The sequence below is a fragment of the Misgurnus anguillicaudatus genome, chromosome 15 (genome assembly GCF_027580225.2).
Source record: "Misgurnus anguillicaudatus chromosome 15, ASM2758022v2, whole genome shotgun sequence".
Taxonomy (NCBI): domain Eukaryota; kingdom Metazoa; phylum Chordata; class Actinopteri; order Cypriniformes; family Cobitidae; genus Misgurnus; species Misgurnus anguillicaudatus.
Genome location: NC_073351.2, coordinates 22603930 through 22625097, shown reverse-complemented (window position 1 = coordinate 22625097; position 21168 = coordinate 22603930). Strand labels below are relative to the sequence as shown.

Here is a 21168-nt window from a genome sequence, read left to right as displayed (position 1 = left end):
GCTGATTTCAGTGGGGCGGAGGAGAGGCGTACGCAAATAATAAGCCGATCCCTTGTCCCGTTAGAATACACGAACCCTACTATGGAGAACCAACGGCTTATGAATATTAATTACGTAACGTGACGCTCGTCTAATGAGTGGGTAAAAGAGACAAGTGTGCGCGAGACGGCTGGTTACATGACTGGTCACTGGACGTTCCAGAAAGGTTAACGAACAACGTCAGCACGATCTTACCAACATTTATGAGTCAGTCCTTCGCCATGGTAGGATTTATAAATTTGCGCACTGTTCAGCGAGAGATGTATGAAGGGGTGTTTGCTATGGTCAGATGGGATGGGGGCTTAGCCCCTGAGAACATGACTCCACAACTGTTTACAGTGCTTTAGTTGTGTGTATTTTCTTTGGGCTGTCTGCCCTCATGGTTGTCTTATTGATTTTTATATGTTATTCTTTTTTTTACCTTCTTGCCTCTGCCTCTCATTTTCTCTGTCATTGTCCTTCCTTGCTGATCAACTCTTACTTTCTGTCAGTTCTTTATTTTTGCATTCTCACTTTTTTATTTATCCTTCTATATTTTGTTATATTTCAACCTGAAAAATGTTAAAGATTTTCAACAGCATTACATTTTATTCATTAATGTTACATACATACACATTGACATTATAAGCCGTGTTAAATTATCAGTTAAAAAGTTTGGGAGAAGAGATGTTTTATTTTTACCTGATGAAAGACGACGTTCAACGACTGAGTGTTGTCAACAGTGCCACCTGCAGGTCGGAGCCGATACTGTACTTTTTACAACCCGACAACCACAGCTGCTTTTAACGGAAAATAAGCACTGATCTACCGCACATAGACGTAATTTGAGCATTAGGAAAAATTATAAGTAATAATAATAAAATCGATTACATTTGTGAACTAAAATGTTTTTAATGCTCAAAACATCAGAGGCTTTCAATAAAAACTTGAGGGATTTTATAACCCCCCGCAACGCCACTGGGCCTTCTGTCAGTTATGAGAATCGGATATGAGATGGCTCTCCCCTGTGGAGGGAAGTGGAGAATGCACTCGCTCGTCTAAGTTGCGCAGTTTTATATAGTCACATTATATTGATTTACACACAATCTCATTTTCTAAACAAGAAAATGGCTTATATATAGTTTTAAAAAAATCTCATCGCGATGGATTGTACTCGTGAAGTTGTTGTTGTAACGGGTAAGTTAAGTTGCTTGTGTTTGTTGTATGACTCCTTCTAGTTATTTTATTAATTACCCTTATCTAAGGAATGGTTTGATTACAGTACAAATGTGGTAACGTAACCATGATTTTTCGGTGGATTGATTACCATTTGAACCACCACAGTTTTACCACAGATATTACGGTTAAACTATGGATGATACAATTATAAATTTATGGTTTGAACTATACCATAATATCATAAAACTATGGTTGCTGTAGTAAAAAACCATAGTTAATGTTGTATGAGTAGAAAATTAAATAGCCAATAGTTTTATTCCTAAATTCCTGGGCAGTTTTGTTATTTGTGATACATTTATGAAATATAAATTTGCATTCATAAAGTTTTTTTTTGTTAAATCTTCAGGTTTTGGTCCTTTTCGACAATATGTGGTGAATCCAAGTTGGGAAGCAGCTAAGGTACAGTACAAAACCCAAGTAAAACTTCACCATTTTCATGGTCAGGTGACAATCACTCTGACATCATACAGAGGAAAGATTTGTTGTTTTGTAGGGTCTGAAGATGCTGGGACTTGGAGTCAGCATAGAGGTTTATATTAAAGAGATTCCTGTCTGTTATGCAAAATCTCAACAAGTTCTTGATGATATCTGGCAGAAGATGAATCCAAAGGTAACACTTACAGGTGAATTACATGTATACAGTACATTAATCCTGACTTGACAGGAATAAAAGATGCTTTGTTAATACAACAAGACCTAAACGTCTAAAACATTATGTGGCGATTTCCTGGACGGGGCTTATCCTAGTCCCAGACTAAAATACCTTCCTTAAAAACACCTTGCACTGACATATCATATATTTATGCCATTGATTTGTCTCAAGATGCACACCAGTATTGGTTTTTGTAAGGTTTGTGTGTAAAAACGACTTTAATATCCAAATATAACTAAGACCTAGTCCTGGATTAATCTAAACCCTGACTGGGACACTGCCCCAATAAGAGCTAATTATATGTAAGATACATATATGTTTGATACAAAACTAAAAGAAAGGACCTTATGTTAACCCCCTGTGATGGCAGGTTGTTATCCATTTGGGCATTGCTCCAGGAACCAAAGGCATCACATTGGAGCAAACAGGGAAGAACCACTGTTATAAGGACAGAGATGTTTGTGGTCTTTACCCTGGTAATCACTGCTGTATTGAGGGAGGACCAGAAAGGTTGGACTCCATCGTAGACATGAGGTTTCTCAGCAAACAATTAAAAACTATGGGATTTGACGTCATCTACTCCAGGGATGCTGGACGGTAACTTTTTTCATATAAGGTACTGCTGCATTTTTCTTACGATATATCAGTTTTCTGCTATAACCAAGTTAACATTTTGCAGGTACCTGTGCGATTTTGTATACTATTACTCTTTGTACCATGGGCGAGGAAAGGCAGCCCTGATCCATGTTCCTGCCACAGGCAGCCTGTCAGGTTCAGATAGACTGGTATCGCAACTTCAGACCATCATCCAGGTCCTGTTACAACAGCTGGGTACTGTGTTGGATATGCGAGATGCACAGAGGTAGAGCATTCAGAGTAAAAATATAAGAAGTGACACTTAAGACAGGTCTTCAGACTCATTCATTTTTTAATTCAAAATTTAGGAAAAAGAAAATACATGAAAATTCTTCAGATATACATTAAGCCAATGGCATGTAAAAAGTCTACCATTTGGAGGTGAGAAATAACTGAAATAACAGGCCTTAGATACATAACTTACAAGAAGACAAGAGTACCAGCCAAGCCGTTTTACCATCACTTTCTACCAATCAATGCAATGACACAGAGATTTTATGTTTTTTTGTGAAAGGAAAACAATAAGTGTTATTAAAGTCTTTTTTTCAGTACAGTAGATCAAGGCCCCTTTTGAAATTTGTCAGAATGCCAAGCAAAAACAACCGTGGCGATGACGTCTGTGAAACCTCAAGCTCATTATTGCAATTAAAATGCATTCATGCATCTTTTCGAAACCTGAGGTTTTGCAGGTTTATGAAGAAATATAATAATAGTTGAGAAATCGTTCAGTCATTCCACCTTCAGGTTTGCCTTAAACCTGTATTTCATCATATGCTATTTCTACTGTAAACTTGTCTTTTTTTAAATTCTAGTCATGTTCTTTCTCTCTGTGTCATGACTACCCGTAATCTACTGGACATCGCTGTCCTATTTATGTCTGTGTGTAAATGTGTATAGATTGTAACCTACTTGTAACTAAGAAACCTTGGCAGCATTCAATGAAAACTGACATTCACTTTGCAACAGGCCAATGCTTTTGTCCATATTCAGTACAGAAAGAAAAAAGAAACAGAAATAAATAGTGATATCTATTATTTTCCCATTATAAACACATCAAAATCTTAATCACTACATCTACATGTGATACAGTCCCACCCATATACATACGCAACAATACAAGCACAAGGGCTTTTAGAGAATGTTTTGTACCACACAGAATAATATTGTTTCTAGCAACACAGCATCCCGACCAGGTCTTCCTGTAAGTGCCCTCATTTCCAACCCCTGGTGTTCCTCTAACAAATCTCCAAAAAAATGAACATTTTAAGTGCCATAAAACAGAACAGCCAGGGGTTGTAAGATTACAGGCTTTAAATTTGCTTTTGCCATATGACTCTCTAAATTCTTATCCACTGTACATTTGAATTGTCTGACCCATTGATTTGATAGTTTTTTTTTTTTTGGAGAAAGCATTTTGCTTAGATCCGTGACTTACCCAATGCTATTGGCAAGACTACGTAGTCTTTGTAAAGCAGCTTGTTGTCAGCAGCAGTAGAAAAGAGAGGTGAAACTACAGCCCTTTCTCTCTAAAGAATGTCAGTGATTAGGATAACAATTGGCCCTTGATATATGGTACTTGGTAGACGTGGATGTAACAAATCAGTTGGAATCTTTTCCAGGTAATGGAAAATATCCACTGGTTTGTTGTGAGAAAGTTTTAGGAAATCCACAATATAAATAAGATCTTTAGATTCTTTGGCCAGTCATATGGTATAACAGAAGACTGCAGATAAAGGGAAGGATGATTCCATTATAATAAAGTGGTACTTTAACCAGCTGTAGTTAATAGTGTGCATTAAAGTCATTATGGGTCTTCACTTGACTGTCTTAGAAACAAGAGATCCAGATTGTTGTGCAAAGTAGTGTGATTAAAAAGAAATATCAGTGCCATGATCCATTAATGCTTAAAATATTGTTCCAGCATTGTGGAAGCTAATGGAAACTTAAACGTTTATCATGACATCATTATTTAATTGTACATTTTCTTGTAAAACCAAACAAAAATGCATTTACCAATTTATCTAGAGGAATCTTTGTCCAATTATGCAAAACATTGCTTGTTGAAAACCATGGCACTTTGGATCATTAAAACAGGAGTTATACTAGCAAGTAAGTTAAATATGATGCTGAATTATGTTTTTTGTTGGTTTGACTATTATCTACAATCAATCCTCTATCATATAAATTAGCTGGATTAAATGAATCACGTTACTAGTGTATAGCTCATAAATCATACTTAAAGGGACACTCCACTTTTTTGAAAATATGCTCATTTTCCAGCTCCCCAGAGTTGAACTGATTCTTATCCATTCAGACGATCTCCGGGTCCGGCGCCACCACCCCCAGCATAGCCCAGCACAATCCATTGAATCCGACCAGACCAGTAGCATCGCGCTAAAAAATAACCAAAGAGTTTAGATATTTTCCTATTTAAAACTTTACTCTTCTGTAGTTACATTGTGTACTAAGACAGACGAAAAATTAAAAGTTGCGATTTTCTAGGCCGATATGGCTAGGAACTAAACTCTCATTCTGGCGTAATAATCAAGGACTTTGCTGCCGTAACATGGCTGCGGAGGCGCAATGATATTACGTAGTTCCCAAAAATGCTAAATGGTCTAATCAGATTCAATGGACCACGCCAAGCCATGCCAAAAGTGGCAGCCCCGGACCCAGAGATCAGCCGAATGGATTCCAAAACAGTAAAATTCAAAAGTTTAACTATAGGGGAGCTGGAAAATAAGCATATCCCCAAAAAAAGTGAAGTGTTCCCCTAAACCAACATTAATACATTTAAAACTAAATGATCATAGCTTCACAATCTGATGATTATTTTGGCTTGAACGAAGTGACAGGACTTTATAATTCTTAAGATATGCTCTTCTAAGTTATTCTGGACAGTTGAGATTCTATAGACAAGTGATAGATACAGTAGAAAGCCCATAGGCACATTAACCCAAACCATGATCTTCTCTCTTCATTTCTGGGAGCATGCGCTCTGTGGTATTTATAGATATAGATACAACAGGGGATAATGAGGCGTCTCTACGGACAAACTTGTGAGAAAGGAAGCAAGATGTATTTTATCATTTCATATACTTACACATTTCAAATAAAAGAGAATGAGGTAGATAGATGCTGAAGGAAATGAAAAAAAAAGAAATTCCCCCAGTCATGACATCATGGAAAATGCATCTAAAAATCTTTAAACTAAATCATCAGGGCATTTGTACAGTGATTTCAACTGGTATCACAAAAAAATAAATAACTTTATAAGACAGGAAAAATTCCATGGACACGAAGAAATCCTTCAAAACACAACAATACTAGCCAAGGAAACCTACTTTTTTTTCTTTAGCATACTTTGGAAGTAATCAAAACGGAGAACTTTTCTGGACATTGACCCATCTTTTTTGGTTACATATGCCATGTATCATCAGGAAGGTTAGCGCTCAGTGCATGCGTTTAGATTGAGGTGGGTTGAATGCACCACGTTTGGAGGTCGCATAGGTTGGTTGGGGTACTGAAAATAAATTAAGACAACCGAATTAGCCCTGTTATAGTTGAAATTCAGTCGGATGGATGGGTTCACATGGGGTACAGTAAAATGAAACCTTTCATGTATGCAGCAGGCATGGATATACTGTTTAGCAATAAGGATGAATTGTAATAAAAATGTACAAGCTCTGATGAGAATGTTTGAAGAAAACTTAAACAATATCCTGAGATTGAGTTGCACCTTATGGAGAGGTACAATGGTAGACGACTGTTCCACGGGTTCCTAAAGTTCACATGCGAAGCTAAAGAGTCTGTAACTAGTAACAAAAATAATAAAGAAATGTAAAAAAAAAGGCAATGAACATGTAGCAATGCAAAAAAAAAAACTTCTAGGGAGGGAGAACAAAAAAAACTTTGAAAGGCTGTTTTTTTTCTTTTTCTTTTTTTGCAAGATAAGTACAAAGCATAAGAAAATGGACTGTAGTGGAGATATCATAAAATATTAAACCTGAAGGATTTATATATGTATAACACCCACAAAAGAAAAACAAAATAGCAGCTTCTTTCTGTACAGACAAAGAGGTGAACACCAGAACTGTAAAAAAGTTATCAAAAGTGACTCGAACCAATGATTTGCGTAAATTGTAAATGATCTCGAGGTCTAACATACAACTGTAAGACCCTTCTTAGAATCATATGAATAGTACAGAGAGACTAATGACTAGTCTAAAAAATACCTGCTGTGTACAATGCCTCACTTCTCTCATCAAACAGATAAAGCCGCCATATTTAGGCAGCTTCAGTACTCGGCCAATCCCTTATATATATTTTTTATTTCTGACTCTCTTCGGCGCGCAGATCTCTTCACTTTCACGATCAGCGCCGCGCCCATTCCTTTTGACTTGAGACATCACTCTGACAGGGCTCAGCTCATAGATGGAGTGTGCAGCAGGAACTGCCATGCAATAGTCGGAGATCAGAGCCATATAAAAAGGGAAGGATTTACAAACTCAGGCTGATTGTAAAAGATGAGGCCCAAAAATCGCCCATCAAAAGACAGCGTGAGAGTTTAGCGCTAATTCAAAGTGCAACCTAGAAAATCGGCTGTGCATGGGGAATCGGGTTATGTAATGATAAATACCTTTCTCTTTGATTTTTTTGTACAAGGAAATTTGATTTGGCAAAAATTTGGCAGTTTCAAAAAAGCCCACTGGACTTTTTTACAGACACCCTTGAAATGCACTAAGTAGGAAGGTGCCGCAACAACCATTGCGTCCAAGCTCTCGCCCACTGACAGAAAGCACGTGATCTCGGCTTTTGCTCCAAAAAGAAATGTGATGACACAAAGACACAAGCGTTTATAGGAAGAAATGTACTGCGCCGAGAAGGGGAATGTGTATTTTTGTATAAAAACACACTTGTAAGCATACACACACACACATGGGCTTGCTGGCTAATATGCTTGTCTCTTGTTTCACAATTAACTGGCAGGTTTTCTTCCTTTAGGAAAATATTACACAAGCGAAAGCCAGGGCTCTCCAGTGTGGTGGTTTGTTCTGAAATCTTAAATATATTGCGAGAGTATTTTTTGTATCCTCCTCATTTGAAATCATTTAAAAACGAAATAATCCAGGAAGAATACGGTCTGGTCAGACTCCTCAAACAAAAGGAAACGCGTAAGACCATAAAAGGCATGGGGAGAGACACATGTGGGTACCCTGTATGAGGAGTTTTTGAGGGTAAGGATCAGCAGGCCGATGACTGAGGCAGTGGGAGCGCTCGCTCGTTCTTCCTTCCCCCGTTCATGTGTGCATAGGGTTGAGTCTCATCAAACGCCGGTCCCAGCAGTACCACTGGCCCGTTTGCTGCCACCTGTCCTGAGTGCTTCTCTAAGGCCAGGCCAGGAGAGGCTGAGGAAGAGGAGGGGGGTGAGGTGGAGGGGGTCGGGGCGGACCCCATCGGTGTGCCAGGCCCCTGAGCTGCGGAGAGAGGTTGTGGGCTTTGGGTCTGAGCCCCTGTGCTCCCCTGAGAGGAGGGGCCCAGTGTGGAAGCAGGTTCCAGTGGAACGTTCTCCATTTTCTCCACCTCCATGTCCAGTTCCTCAGTGTCGGGGGGCTTGTTCTCCTCACTGTAGAAAAAGCTGACCTCCGGGAAAGGCGGCTCCAGCTCCTCTTTTATGCTGCTGATGATCTCCAGGAAAGATGGACGCATCTTAGGATTGTACTGCCAGCACATCCGCATCAGTTCGAACCTGGAGACCAGACACAAGCATTACACTCAAGATTATACTGGAAGTCTCACGTATAAGGAATAGCTGACGAATTATTCGGTAATGCATACCCGTGGAACAATTCTCAACCAATCACAATAAAGCATTTAACAGCCCCCGTGGTATAAAGAGCAGTGGCGGCTAGTGACTGCTCATCCGAAGGGCGCTAATTCATAATAAGTGTTCGGAGTGTCATGTGTGTGGTTCATTTTTTCAAAATATGTGTTCTGCGCGTTGAGTGATCCTATGTGCATCATGTGTTTTGTCAAAATAAGTGCCTGCTGCACATGCGTTAAAAGCGTTTATGATAAAAGAGACGCTCATGTTTACAAAATACACACAAGACACTCCCTTAACAGTAAACTGTAATTCCGCATGAGATTATGCGAGTATCTGGCAACCGCGAGTGTCTCTTTTATCATAAACCCTTTAGACACATCTGCAGCAGGCACTTATTTTGACAAGACACGTGATGCACACAGGATCCCCCAAAGCGCAGAACAAACACTTTGAAAAAAGGAACCACACCCATGACGGGCTACATACATGTTGTGACGAACTTCACATCGTGCGCCTTCGAAAAAAGAAGTCACCGGCTGCCATTGATAAAGAGTAATAAATGATGCTTTCTAAAGATAAGCCCTAAACCATTTTCATGTACCTTAATTGGTAAAGGATTATTAACACTACTAAGGTTGTGGGTTTGATGTGAGGAATGCATACTTAATGTAAAAGCCTTGAATGCAATTTAAGTCGCTGTACGTCACTTGCTTCATACTGTTACTGTGCTATTACAGTATAACTTTTTGCATGGCAGGTGATTAAAATCCCAAACTTACATTAAAAGAAGGAACCTGAACATATCGTGGTACTAAAATATGTATGTATCTTTATCTGGACCCGTAAGAAACCACCCTAGTGTCTTAAAATCTTCTAAAACTTCTCAACAACAATGCCTTGGCAAGCACCCAATCTATCATTGTGTAATTAATGCAAACAAGCAGTATAATGTCCATACAGTATCATGATCTCATGTGTTATGGAGGGCAACTATTTAATCTCCATCCATCAACAGGTGGCAGTGTTCACTAGATGTAAAAAGCACACTGAGATGTTACAGAGTTTCGAGAAAATTCTGAAGTCATACACACAGAAAATACTTTTATTACTAACTCTAATAACAAAAATAGTAAAAATTTAAATCAAACTAATGATCATAACAGTTCGGTGTGGTACTGTCCCACTCCATCTTGGTAAAACACAAACAAGCTAAGAATACTCTTTGCACTCACTGACCCACTAAAATAAATGCGCAAATATTTGGGGTGAACTCCAGTCACAGGTTTATAGTAGGGAACCCAGCTGGGCGCCTCAGCCTCACAACACGGAGGCTTCTCGCCGTAATTCGCAAGGAGTATGGGCCTCGAGTCAAACACTGCACTGAATAAAGGGAACTCTTTTCCCAGATGCCCCTTAGGAACCAATGAAATGAAACTTTCCCGAGAACTTCCCTCGAAACAATAGCATGTTTTCGGGCATAGGCTTGTGTTCGCAAGAATCTTCTGTTATGCATTTATTAGATTACAAATTCATAGCAGAGACCATTTGTCTTTACTCAGTGAAGTGAATTAAAACCAAATGTAAAAAATGCACTACAGCTGAAGCTTACAATCGCAAAATCTGACGACTGCGTGTAGCTATAGTAACCTAACAATTTGACAATCTAATAAACACAAAAATACACAGCATACACATTATATTTAGTATAAAATGAAATGTTAGAATTTAAATTATTAACATTTATCTCACGCCATTTATGATTTTCACATTGACCTTATTGCAGTGCAGTATGGGATTGCTTTTCTGTGTATACAGGCAAGATGTTGCTTGATATCATATCATATATATCGTGTATCACGCATAGACAGTTTCATCGGACGCAAGTACGGTGACGCGATTATGCGTCTGGTCGGAACTTTACTTCCGGTTTCTGTTTGTTTAATAGTCTGACTAGTTGCTGAAACTGAACTCTTAAAAAATTCCTCATTGGAAATAACAAATGTTTTGGTTTCCTAGGTAATCTACGTGTTGGTTATTTTGCTTGTTATATAAATAAACTATTTAAACGGATTTTGTTGCTATTTATTCTTAGCGGAGTTTACCAAAAGTTACGTGTTTTGCAGGAAAGCCACTTGTTTATGCTGTTACTGCTAAACTGTCTATAGTACCGTATGATATTAATTATCGCATATATTGTATATTGCCTCTAGCTAGGCAGCTAACTATATCCGTATCTGCATACGATCCACCCTAAATAGTATTTGAAATTAGAATTAGTTTGTTCGAATTCATAGCATGTAAACATGAGTATCCATAAATTCCCGGATGGTCTACTGGTGAAAATTCGAAGCATAGATCAATGAACACTCCAACAGCTAATATTACCCACAACTTACTGCGAGAGGGCAAAGTTTAGCTGCGCTACACAGAATTGACAAATTAAATAAATGATGCGTCGCTGAATCAATAAAGTAAACTACCGAGTACACATTAAATGACAAGTAATGAATGAAGAAATGCTTAAATGCAAAGATGTTTGAATTTTTAAGGATCACGGTTTCATCACCACTTCCGTTTCGCATTTGTATGCATCAGTTTGTAAATACTGTGTTATTTTGCACACAAAAGTAGGTACTTTTCCAACACAAATGTAGTACATACATACTATTAGGGCATAGTCTAAGAGGGCGAATCAGGACACAGAGCTATTGGCTATCCAAAAGTAGATGTGGGACCCCTAAGACATCTCAAATATAATTAAATATAATTTAGTAATTAAATATCATTTAATAATTAAATAGAATTAAAATTTAATTTAGCATTTGTTTACACACAGCAAGATAAACCGATGTATCCGTGACAGGACTACAGTCTGTTGCTTTCAATAACAAAAATGCAAGTAACAACAATCAGGTTTGATTCGCTCTAAACTTGATCTCAACATGAAGCGCAATAAAACCTCCCTTTTGTTTGAACCCTTACAAGTCATTTCTGGATCGTTGCCCTTGCGCTTTAGCCAAGCATTACTTGAATTCTCATGATATCATATGAATGTGACAGACAGCCTGACATCATGACGTTTAGCCTAGTTTAATGATGAGATACAGATGACAACGTATAAAAGTCTTTATCGATATAAAGGCAGCTATGTAGTGCACTGTAACATATGTTTCTCCCTTTGTAACTCCTCTCTCTCATGCAATCAGGACACCCCATTGTAGCTGCCATGGTAACGGGGGTTTGTGTTTCCATAACAGTCGAGACAGGAAAGAGACGGAGTAACAAACTGAGAGACGGATCTCTCGCTTCATTACTGAGATCAGTATTTAGAAAAGGAGCCCGCTATGGCACGTCAGACTGGTGACGCAGATGGGCACGCTCAGATGAAGATGTTATCATCTGGTGTCATAAAAGTAGAACAGCATGGGTCACACACTTTCCGAATCACCCCTGGGAATCAAATAGTCACCCTTCTATGGCGTTCACTTTACCTCTAAAGGAGGAAACTTGCTAGCAACATGATGTCACCTGTCTTCTTTTAACCCATGACGCAAATGTCACCATCCGGTGACATACTTTTGATATTTTATCATGATATTGCATCCTTAAATAGAAGAGACTGACCGAGGACAAAGGGTTAAGGTTAAAAAGGAAGTGTGCCAAATGTCTGCACGTAGGAGCAAATGTCTTTGATGTGTCATCTTTTGGAAAAAATCATGTGTTTGTTTTAGAGAAGGTCAAGATACAGAAACGAGAGACTCACAGCATGTCAGGGCAGTTGTCCGGTTTATCCAGGAGTCCTCCCTCCATGACGAATCGAAGGACCTGCTCGTTGGACATGCCTTGGTAGGGCTGCTCGGCTAAAGTGGCGATCTCCCATAAAACCACTCCGAATGACCTGGACAGAGAGGAATATGTAAAAAAAAAATACTCTCCAGATACAACGCATCCGAATGCAAATCGTGCTAAATGTCACAAAAGCCATTTCTCCAATTACGGCAGCAACCATGCACACGCGGTAACTCGATCCGGCGGGATGAGGACAGAGAGGAAAGGAATGAGGCTATTTAAGGTCGAGACAAAACAGAGGGGAGGAAACACGAAGAGATGCTTTAAAGCAACTGCGATCCGGCAAAGCCTTAAAGTGCCAGTAGGTTGACAGTACTACTAGTTGACTAATTATCACTGTATATATTTAGACTCGGTTTCAGGTTCGCCTGACTCAGATCGAGGAGTTTTTAGGGAGCGCTCACATAAGAGGCATGTGTTAGAAAAACAGCTTGGCGCATGACAGAATGGACCAGGGATGCCTTTTTAGGTTATTACTGATTTAGTCTTGACATTGAGCCGTTTACAATGTAGTACTTCAGAGGTGATTCTCGCGAAATTAGACTTATGAGGTGTCATGAAACATTTTGATAAAAAAAGTAAATCAGAGTATCAAAATAAGAAGCATACAGTTACAAACATCTCTTCACGTACTATTTTGCACATGATTTCAAATGACATCATATACACCAATTTTGTTTTTTTTTACATTTAAGGGGAAAATTTTCATTACCGCAACGTGTCCATGACTGGATTTGGGTTCTTTGACATGGAAATATTTATAATAAAACAATCTAAAAAAAATAAAAAGCTTCAGTGCATGTTAAACTATAAACAATTAGAGTAAAGAAACATGTGGTATTTGGTGATCATTGGTAAATGTAGAGACAATAATAAGGAATGTAAATGTATCCAAGAAAAATGTTCTCATCGTCCGCAACAATTTTCAATCATTGTTTAAGCCCTCAATGAACTAACTTTTATTTTAATTGTTGTGGGACATAATTGACTGTGACACTCAAGATGGCTACCAGGTAAGCAGTTCTTATTTTTTCTCTCCAGATAAAAATCGAAGTTTTGTTTGTCATAGATCCTAGACAACTTTTTAGTTCTCATTACCGAAACATGAGTTTGTAAATGCATATATTTAATGCAATATCATGTTGTGGTAATGATAATTTTTTATAATGATAATCTAAAAAAGGTAAAAAAATTTATAGGAGATATGTTTTAAATCTAAAAATAATGGTTATAGTAAGTCCAGACCTTAATCTTGTATATGCAAAAAACAAAATGGCTTCAATGGCTTTTTAAAAATTCTTAATTAAAATTTCGTAAGAATCACCCATACGGGTCACAGAAATTATAATTTTTACAATTTTTTTGTTGGACAACTGGTCGATCATTGTGACCCTACTCACGTGATTATCCAACAACTTCTTTTTTTTCCTCTGGCCCGAAACAACAAAATGCTAATTTTCAAGTCAAAACAACGCGCAAAACCGCAACACAAGCCGCTGACCTGAACTTTTTCCTTTACTGTGGTGTTTTTGTTAGCCCTGTGTTCCTCATTAATGAAAATGAGTCCATATATTATCCGGCGGCCGGTGAGAAAGCGCAGCAGCAGAGCAGAAACTCAAAAAACCCCAAATAAAAACCGCACAAAGAGCACATTGTTGCCAGTCATTATTCTTTAGTTCTCCCAGGACAAATTTTCTACATTGGCCGGGGATCTAACGCGAAGCTCAACACCCTTTAAAACAGGACTATTACAACAGTGACTTGCATCTAATTGGCTGCAACATCTGCGTGTTGAAAGACACAACCGCATTTTTTTGGGAAGGGAAACAAATAAAGACACCTAACGGCGAGGTTTATGGGAGTACGAGACAGGAGGCTCTTTTCATCTCGGGGACTTCAAAAGCAGCAGATACGGAAAGAGGGACGTGGAGGCGGGACCGCGCTGGCACGCCGACCCTATCATTACCAAACATCTGGAGGAGGTTAGGAGAACACGGAGTGACAGAGCTGTGGGACGCTGGAGATTGGGAAACTGCGGAATTGGAGGAGAGCGTCTACAGTGTTGTTACTTTGCTCTACCGAGCCACCGCTGTTGGGACTAAAGCCGTGGTGTGGAGAAACGTGGTCTGTCTGAAACAAACAGGCAATGTGTTTGGACACGATTCGGCTTGCTGGGACTGTAAGAATGTCTGGAAATGATGCAGACACTCCCTCGACACAGAAGATCGGTGGAAAAAATCATTAGACCGCATTCACCTCGTACAGGCTTGCTGTCGACTGAATTAAGAAAAATAAAGATGCAGTTTAAATGTTTCTGGCCAGTTCAAGCCTTGTTAGTACTGTGTTTGTGCCTAGTGGTCTTTGATGGGACATCTTGTTGTTCAGAAAGAGACAAACCAGTGTTACAGTAGCACATGCAAACACACACTGAGCCATTCGCACACTCCAACAGTCAAAAATGTGAACAGACTTGACTTAATTGTGTATGTGTCAAAAAAAAAAGTCTCAGGTCATACCAGACATCAGAATTTGTGGTGAACACGCCATCTTTCAAAGACTCCGGGGACATCCAGCGAACTGGCAGCAGTCCTTTCCCCCCTTTTCTATAGTAATCTGTCTCGTAGATGTCTCGTGTCATGCCAAAGTCTAAACACAGAAAGTACAGATGAGATAAGAAGTGTTTCAATGCTGACAGGCCGGTCACACCTTAGTCTCAAACTGTGATTAATTGACGCCTCTTCCTGTCTCAGGTGCGGTCAGTCTAGGGACATAAGGCTTATGCATACTCCATTGTTTATAGTGTTTTAAAATAAATAAACACTTTTCGGATTACCTCCTATTTTAACTGTAAAGTCCTCAGCAACCATGCAGTTCCTGGCAGCCAGGTCTCGATGGACAAACTTGTTGGCGTTGAGGTATGCCATCCCATCCGCTATCTCCCCAGCCATCTGTATCATCTTCTTCAGCGGGGGCAGAGCTTGACTACTCGATCCCTGCTAGATGGCAAAACAAGAACACAAATGCTGCATTCAACATCTGCTTCTCTACTTGTCTACTGCAACCCCACACAAATGGAGAGGATGTTGATAATAAACGAATACACTTAAACACAATACAGAGAAAATGATGGGCTAATAATCTGATAAACTGCATTCATGTTTTGATGATTAAAGAATAGTGAGCATTGGATGATTTGAGTTTGTGGAGGGAAATTATGTGATGTTTTAGTACCTCATTCGAACGAAGAGAACGCAAGTAGCTCTTCAGGTCACCCCGTGTCATCAACTCCATTATCACTAGAGTGGGCTGGCCTTGTGAAACCACACCCAGCAATCGCACCTAAACCATTCAGGACACAGAATGAAAAAAATCTCTATCACAGTGAATTTACTACATTAAAGGAAAAAAATAGCTGTGTCTGAAACCGCTTCCATACTATATAGTAGGCGAAAAGCAGTAGGCGAGGCAAGTAGTATGTCCTAATTCATAGTATACATTTTCAAGTTTACTTATCATCTATACAATAAAGCTGTGTTTTGAGAGATTTGAAGTACTTTTGTACCCATTTACCACAAAAATCCTCAACTACTACTAATATTAGCTTACATGTGAAATATAGATTTTTTTTATTAAAAAAAATCACTTAAATGATTATCTAAATTTCATTCAAATTGTTTCTGGATATTGATCTAGGTGTTAGGTGTAGAATTCCACCTTTTGCTGGTTAGAGACAAACATAAAGGAATTACCATTTAAGAAAGAAAAAGCTTTGATCAACAGAGGGCCATAGAAACACATTAATTTTACTGGATATGGCAAACTGCTCACATCACTACTTTAGTGATACATTTTGTGAATTTATGTATATATAAACATTAGAAAAGACATTAAAAATAAATATTATTTCAAATAGTAGAAATTTGTATGGAAATGTTCTAATTTATGCTGGATTTTTTTGACAAATGAATTTTTTTTTGCATTTCCCATTCATTTTCAATTGAGGTCATATTGGGGTGGTTTCCCGGACCAGGATTAGCTTAATCCAGGACTAGGCCTTTGTTTAATTAGGAAATATAACTAGTTTTAACAAATATGCCTTACTAAAAACATTACCTGTGTGCATTTTAAGATAAAACAAAGGGCACTGATGTATTTTAAGATATGTCAGTGCAAGTTGTTTTCAGTTTGGAGAGCTCTTAAAAGTGTTTAAGTCTAGGACCAGTCTAATCCCTGTCCGGGAAACCGCCCCATTGAGTCCAAAGACCAGATTAATAAAACATATTTTTTGTGTATGTTTAGATAGATTATTTAGGAAAAGTCACAAATTTTTATATCTCTGAAATGAGGCGGAACCACTTTTTTTACTAATGAAAATGTTGATTGGGGTCATATAGACACCAAGGACCAATTGAAGGTTAAACAGCTCTCTCTGTGGTTAAATTGCGCTCGTTTAACGCCCTTTCCAGTAACGACTAATTTGTTATGATGACATACATATATCATGTGACAATTAATTTATACTATACACCTACTGACCTACTGTCCCAGTATGCGATTTCGAGGACAGCTATACTATTTATTTGATATAAAACCAATCTTATATTTTAATTAGTTATACTTATACTTAATCTTATACCCCTGCCCTCCTTACCACATGGTGACAGTTGAATTCCTTCATGACCGAGGCTTCATTCAAAAACTCGATGCGTTCGCGCATACTTGCTGATTCATTTACAGTCTTGATGGCCACTCTGGTCTCAGGTTCGTCTTTCACGACGCCCTTAGCGATGCCCTCGTACACCATACCAAAGGAGCCCTGGCCCAACTCACGACACATGGTGATTTTCTCCCGAGCCACTTCCCATTCATCCGGTACATACACTGAGGTTGCAGAAATAGAGCAGGATTAACATATTTGAACAGGTTGTGCGGTGCAGCACACAGCACTGTAGTCACGATGACACATCACAAACTCGTCTCTCACAACCAGGCAAACATCCTATAATGACTTTATGATTGAAGTAAATTAAGCAAATGATTCCTATTATGACAAATCATTTAAGTAATATTGATCCTCAGGAGGCGCGCAACATGAATGCATACATTTTTTAATGAGTATTTTAGACTTGTTTCCTTGAAATATACATCAACAGAATTTACATCTATGCATTAGACAGCAGTGGCGGCCAGTGACTTCTCCTCCAAGGGATGCAAAAAAAATATGTGTCACTATGTGCATCATGTGTCTTGTGAAAATACGTGCCTGTCTTTTATAAAAAGGGTTTATAAAAGAGACGCAACAAAGTACTTCCAAGACACTAATTTAACACTAAACTCTGATTACGCATGAGATTAAGTAATTATCTGGCAAACGTGAGCGTCTCTTTTTTCATAAACCCTTTAGACGCATCTGCAGCAGGCTCGTATTTTGACATCACGCGTGATGCACATATGTTTACATGACTCGTCGAACACATCTTTTAAAATGACGAGCCACACACATGACGGGCTACATACCTGTTGTGCTTCGCATTGTGCGCCCTCGAAAAAGAAGTCACTGGCCACCACTGTTACACAGACACTTTTTCCAAAGCAGCTTATAGTGCATTGCAAGCTATACATTTTATTAGTTTGTGTGTTTCTTGGGTTCAAACCCATGACCTTTTGTCCTGCTGTACAGGAACACTGTAGCGGAGTTTAAAACAAGCATTAAAACAAGATACATTTACTTGAGAAGTAAAATTGTGTGAAATGTTTAAGGGACACTCCAATTTTTTTTTTAAGTGTGCTTATTTTCCAGCTCCCCTAGACTTAAACAGTAGATTTTTACCATTTTGGAATTCAGCTGATCTCTGGCGCTACCACTTTTAGCATAGCTTAGCATAATCCATTGAATCTGATTAGACCATTAGCATCGCGCTTAGGAATAACCAAAGAGTTTGTATGTTTTTCCTGTTTGAAACTTGACTCTACTGTGGTTGCATTGTGTACTAAGACCGATGGAAAATTAAAAATTGCAATTTTCTAGGATATGGCTAGGAACTATACTCTCATTTTGGCGTAATAATCAAGGACTTTGGTGCCATAACATGGCTGCAGCAGGCGCAATGATATTACGCAGCAGCCGAAAATAGTCCCCTTAGTATCTTTCAATAGCAGGGGACTATTTTCAGGCACTACGTAATATCATTAAGAAAAATTGCAACTTTTAATTTTCCGTCGGTCTTAGTACACGATGTACTAACTACGGAAGAGTCAAGTTTTAAATAGGAAAAATATCGAAACTCTTTAATTATTCTTGAGCGTGATGCTAATGGTCTAATCTAATTCAATGGATTATGCTAAGCTATGCTAAAAGTGGTAATGCCAGACCCGGAGATCAGCTAAATGGATTCCAAAACGGTAAGAATCAAATTCTTATCTGTAGGGGAGCTGGAAAATGAGCATATTTTCAAAAAAAGTGAAGTGTCCCTTTAAGACTCATTTCCAATTGAGTTTATATACCCCAATGGCAACGTCTTGTTTAAACCATAACCCTCATTAAATTTTGCTTAGATGTACACTTCAAAAATGCTAATAGGGCAAGAAAAATTAACTTAATTGAAGATATACTGCTGAAAAAAGTCTTCAGTAAGTTTTTGAAGTAAATATATCTTGCTTTAAGGATGCTCAGATATCACAGGTAAACAAGAACACAATTCTAAAGAAGTAATGCATACTGTATAAAGCTCTCAAAGACGTTACACAATACTCACTTTCAAAAGGACTGAAGTATTCAGGGTTAACTGAAGCGTAGAGGACACCGTTTCCTAACCTGTCACTATTCCTGCAGGTCAGATGAATGTTGCATTAAAAACATCAGACGACCACACACTTAATGCTTGTACTTTATTAAATAAATAGGCCGTTACCTCTTTTTGGTCACAAAGATGGCCACAGTGACCACTGCTAGAAGCAACACTAGTGCTACAATTGGGATGATGATGGCCAGAAAGAAGGCGTTATCATAATTTCCTGTAAGACAGAAAGACAAACATGCAAAATTAAGAGGTGCAAACATTAGACTGAACATATAAAAAAATTTTGTTCCTCTTTTCTTACCTTTGGGGGGTGGCACATAAAATGACACTGGTTCAGTCCATGACCCATTTCCTGCCAGTGAAGTGGCTCTGACCCGGGCCGAATAATTTCCAGAAGCGAGATTGGTCAGCTGAGCTCCTCGCAGCACCCGATACTGTTGCCGTGATACACACTCATGCTTTTCCGGCTGTAACAAACACAAGCACACAACCAGTATATGGCTTCGGTCAATGTATTAACTATTTCCCGATGGAATGAGAGTTATTTGTAACACTGACCTCGGTTCCCAGACGATATTTGATTTCGTACATCAGGATCAGTCCGTTGGGATGATGCGGTTCCGGCCACCGCAGTAGTACAGATCCCTCTGTTTTCTCATCCCTCTCCTGAGTCACGATGCCGGGAATATCATCCGCTTTGTCTGGTGGAATACAGAATTGCTCAAGGCAAGCACTCTCTCTCTCTCTTAATCCAATAAGATTTCAACTGCAATTCAGTTTTAGCAGCTGTTAACATGATAACTAATAAAAACTACGCTTAAGGCATAGTAAGAAAATACCTTTTTTTTTTTTAAGAATAATTACAAGAATAATTAAAGTTATTCTGGTCTGAATATGCAGCTGCACAAATTAGGTTTGTGGGTTTAGCTGACCTGCAGGTTTGGTTCTGGAAAAGACGAAAGCCGCTGCGCTGCAACGGTGGACCTTGTGGTTACAGGCGTGGATGTCGATGCGATACACAGTAAAGGGCTGAAGGTTGGATATCTCCATCAACTCAGTGTGGACTGTGCCTTCTGAGAAAGGGTACTCTTTGTCATGCAACTCGGAGTCTGTGAGGTTGCCCTCCAGGACGGTGAAGTTCCTGCTCGCACCTTGTAGCAGCGTACCATTGGCAACCCCAAAGAGGTCTCTGCGTTTTCGGTCCGGAGGTCTGAGGGACACAATACAGAGGGATATATGAAAGAAAGGAAGGAAAAAGAAAGTGACAGTGAAAGATAAGAGATATATAGTACAGTCAGCCTGCATCAGCAAAGTCTACACTGGCTTAAAAAGCATACAGGCCAATACTGCGCATGAGTGCTCTACAACACACACCGCTTTCCCAAACACTATTTCACAGAAAAGCCAAAGCTTCTGCTAATTCTCTATGTCTAATAGGTCTCTTAGTAACAGGCAGGATACTTAAAATACTACTTCTTGTCTCTTAAATCTTATTCATCATTTATCATCCTGAGCAATGAGATCTTTTAAATTCTTATGACTGCAATGTATCCAGCTGGGTTGAGATTGTTCCCTTGTGGAAATTTGCCGTTTTAAGAAGAAATGAGAGCTGACATCCACGAACTGTTAACTCTCTCGCTTTTGCCCTGAGTCTTTCCTCTCATTCTGACTCTTTGTGGTTTATGATGGAAAGATTAAGTAGACGTTCCTGCATGTTTATTTGCAAAGCACGTTTTAAACCTAATCCCAACTGCAAATAAAGCATCAAACACAGTAAACATTTCTGCAGATGACAAAATGAAATGGAAAGCCACATTCGGAACAAATATCGAACATCTAATGATATGACCGACTCCTCTGATGGGACAACAAGCAAACTAAAGCACTGGCTGCACGTCAAACCTGTTGCCGCTATAGACATGCAGTCAACCACAAGAGCTTACCAGACGTCAATTGACCACTGCCACTTAACACATATAACCAGGGCAGGGCCACTGCCTTACCTAGAGCCACTTTTAGGAGACGTGAATGGTTTGCTCGCTCTGGATCTCTGTAAAGATCGAATAGTCAGACCAGACAATAGGATCCACCGCAGATGGAAAAGACAGGATGGTTTGGGATTGATGTGGGGAAAACCACGGTGTGCC

At 39.0% G+C, this 21168-nt stretch overlaps 2 protein-coding genes across 5 annotated transcripts in view; one reads left to right on the top strand and one right to left on the bottom strand.

The window, feature by feature from the left end:
• The first annotated feature begins 245 nt into the window (after nucleotides 1–245).
• pgpep1l (pyroglutamyl-peptidase I like) lies at nucleotides 246–3508 on the top strand. 2 transcript variants are annotated; one of them, XM_073853600.1, is made up of 6 exons: nucleotides 246–263; nucleotides 1604–1656; nucleotides 1751–1867; nucleotides 2280–2506; nucleotides 2589–2771; nucleotides 2854–3508. In XM_073853600.1, exons 3-6 carry the CDS (start codon nucleotides 1760–1762, stop codon nucleotides 2891–2893), a joined length of 558 nt encoding a protein of 185 aa, XP_073709701.1. In that variant the 5' UTR covers nucleotides 246–263; nucleotides 1604–1656; nucleotides 1751–1759; the 3' UTR covers nucleotides 2894–3508. The 2 variants fall into 2 exon arrangements, with proteins under 2 accessions (XP_073709701.1, XP_055029315.2); XM_055173340.2 differs by lacking the exon at nucleotides 246–263 and adding an exon at nucleotides 337–1215.
• Nucleotides 2820–21168, bottom strand: part of igf1ra (insulin-like growth factor 1a receptor) — a 123729-nt gene continuing 105380 nt past the window's right edge. For 2 of the 3 annotated variants that reach the window (XM_055173323.2, XM_055173321.2), the window contains exons 11-21: nucleotides 19954–20231; nucleotides 19580–19722; nucleotides 19323–19488; nucleotides 19133–19235; nucleotides 18977–19047; nucleotides 16873–17102; nucleotides 15453–15560; nucleotides 15055–15217; nucleotides 14738–14867; nucleotides 12136–12270; nucleotides 2820–8294 (exon numbers count right to left, since the gene is read on the bottom strand). In XM_055173323.2, the coding sequence (XP_055029298.2) occupies nucleotides 7790–8294; nucleotides 12136–12270; nucleotides 14738–14867; nucleotides 15055–15217; nucleotides 15453–15560; nucleotides 16873–17102; nucleotides 18977–19047; nucleotides 19133–19235; nucleotides 19323–19488; nucleotides 19580–19722; nucleotides 19954–20231 (2032 nt within the window). In that variant the 3' untranslated portion in view covers nucleotides 2820–7789. The remainder of the gene's footprint in view (nucleotides 8295–12135; nucleotides 12271–14737; nucleotides 14868–15054; nucleotides 15218–15452; nucleotides 15561–16872; nucleotides 17103–18976; nucleotides 19048–19132; nucleotides 19236–19322; nucleotides 19489–19579; nucleotides 19723–19953; nucleotides 20232–21168) is intronic. The other variant, XM_055173322.2, reaches the window with a different exon arrangement.

Bases quoted from the DNA above. Each gene is read 5' to 3' on its own strand.
- pgpep1l (XM_055173340.2), top strand. From the start codon at position 1,182: ATGGATTGTACTCGTGAAGTTGTTGTTGTAACGG. The intron at 1,657-1,750 runs GTACAGTACAAA...GTTGTTTTGTAG, and splicing joins CAAGTTGGGAAGCAGCTAAG to GGTCTGAAGATGCTGGGACT. The intron at 2,772-2,853 runs GTAGAGCATTCA...TTCAAAATTTAG, and splicing joins GATATGCGAGATGCACAGAG to GAAAAAGAAAATACATGAAA.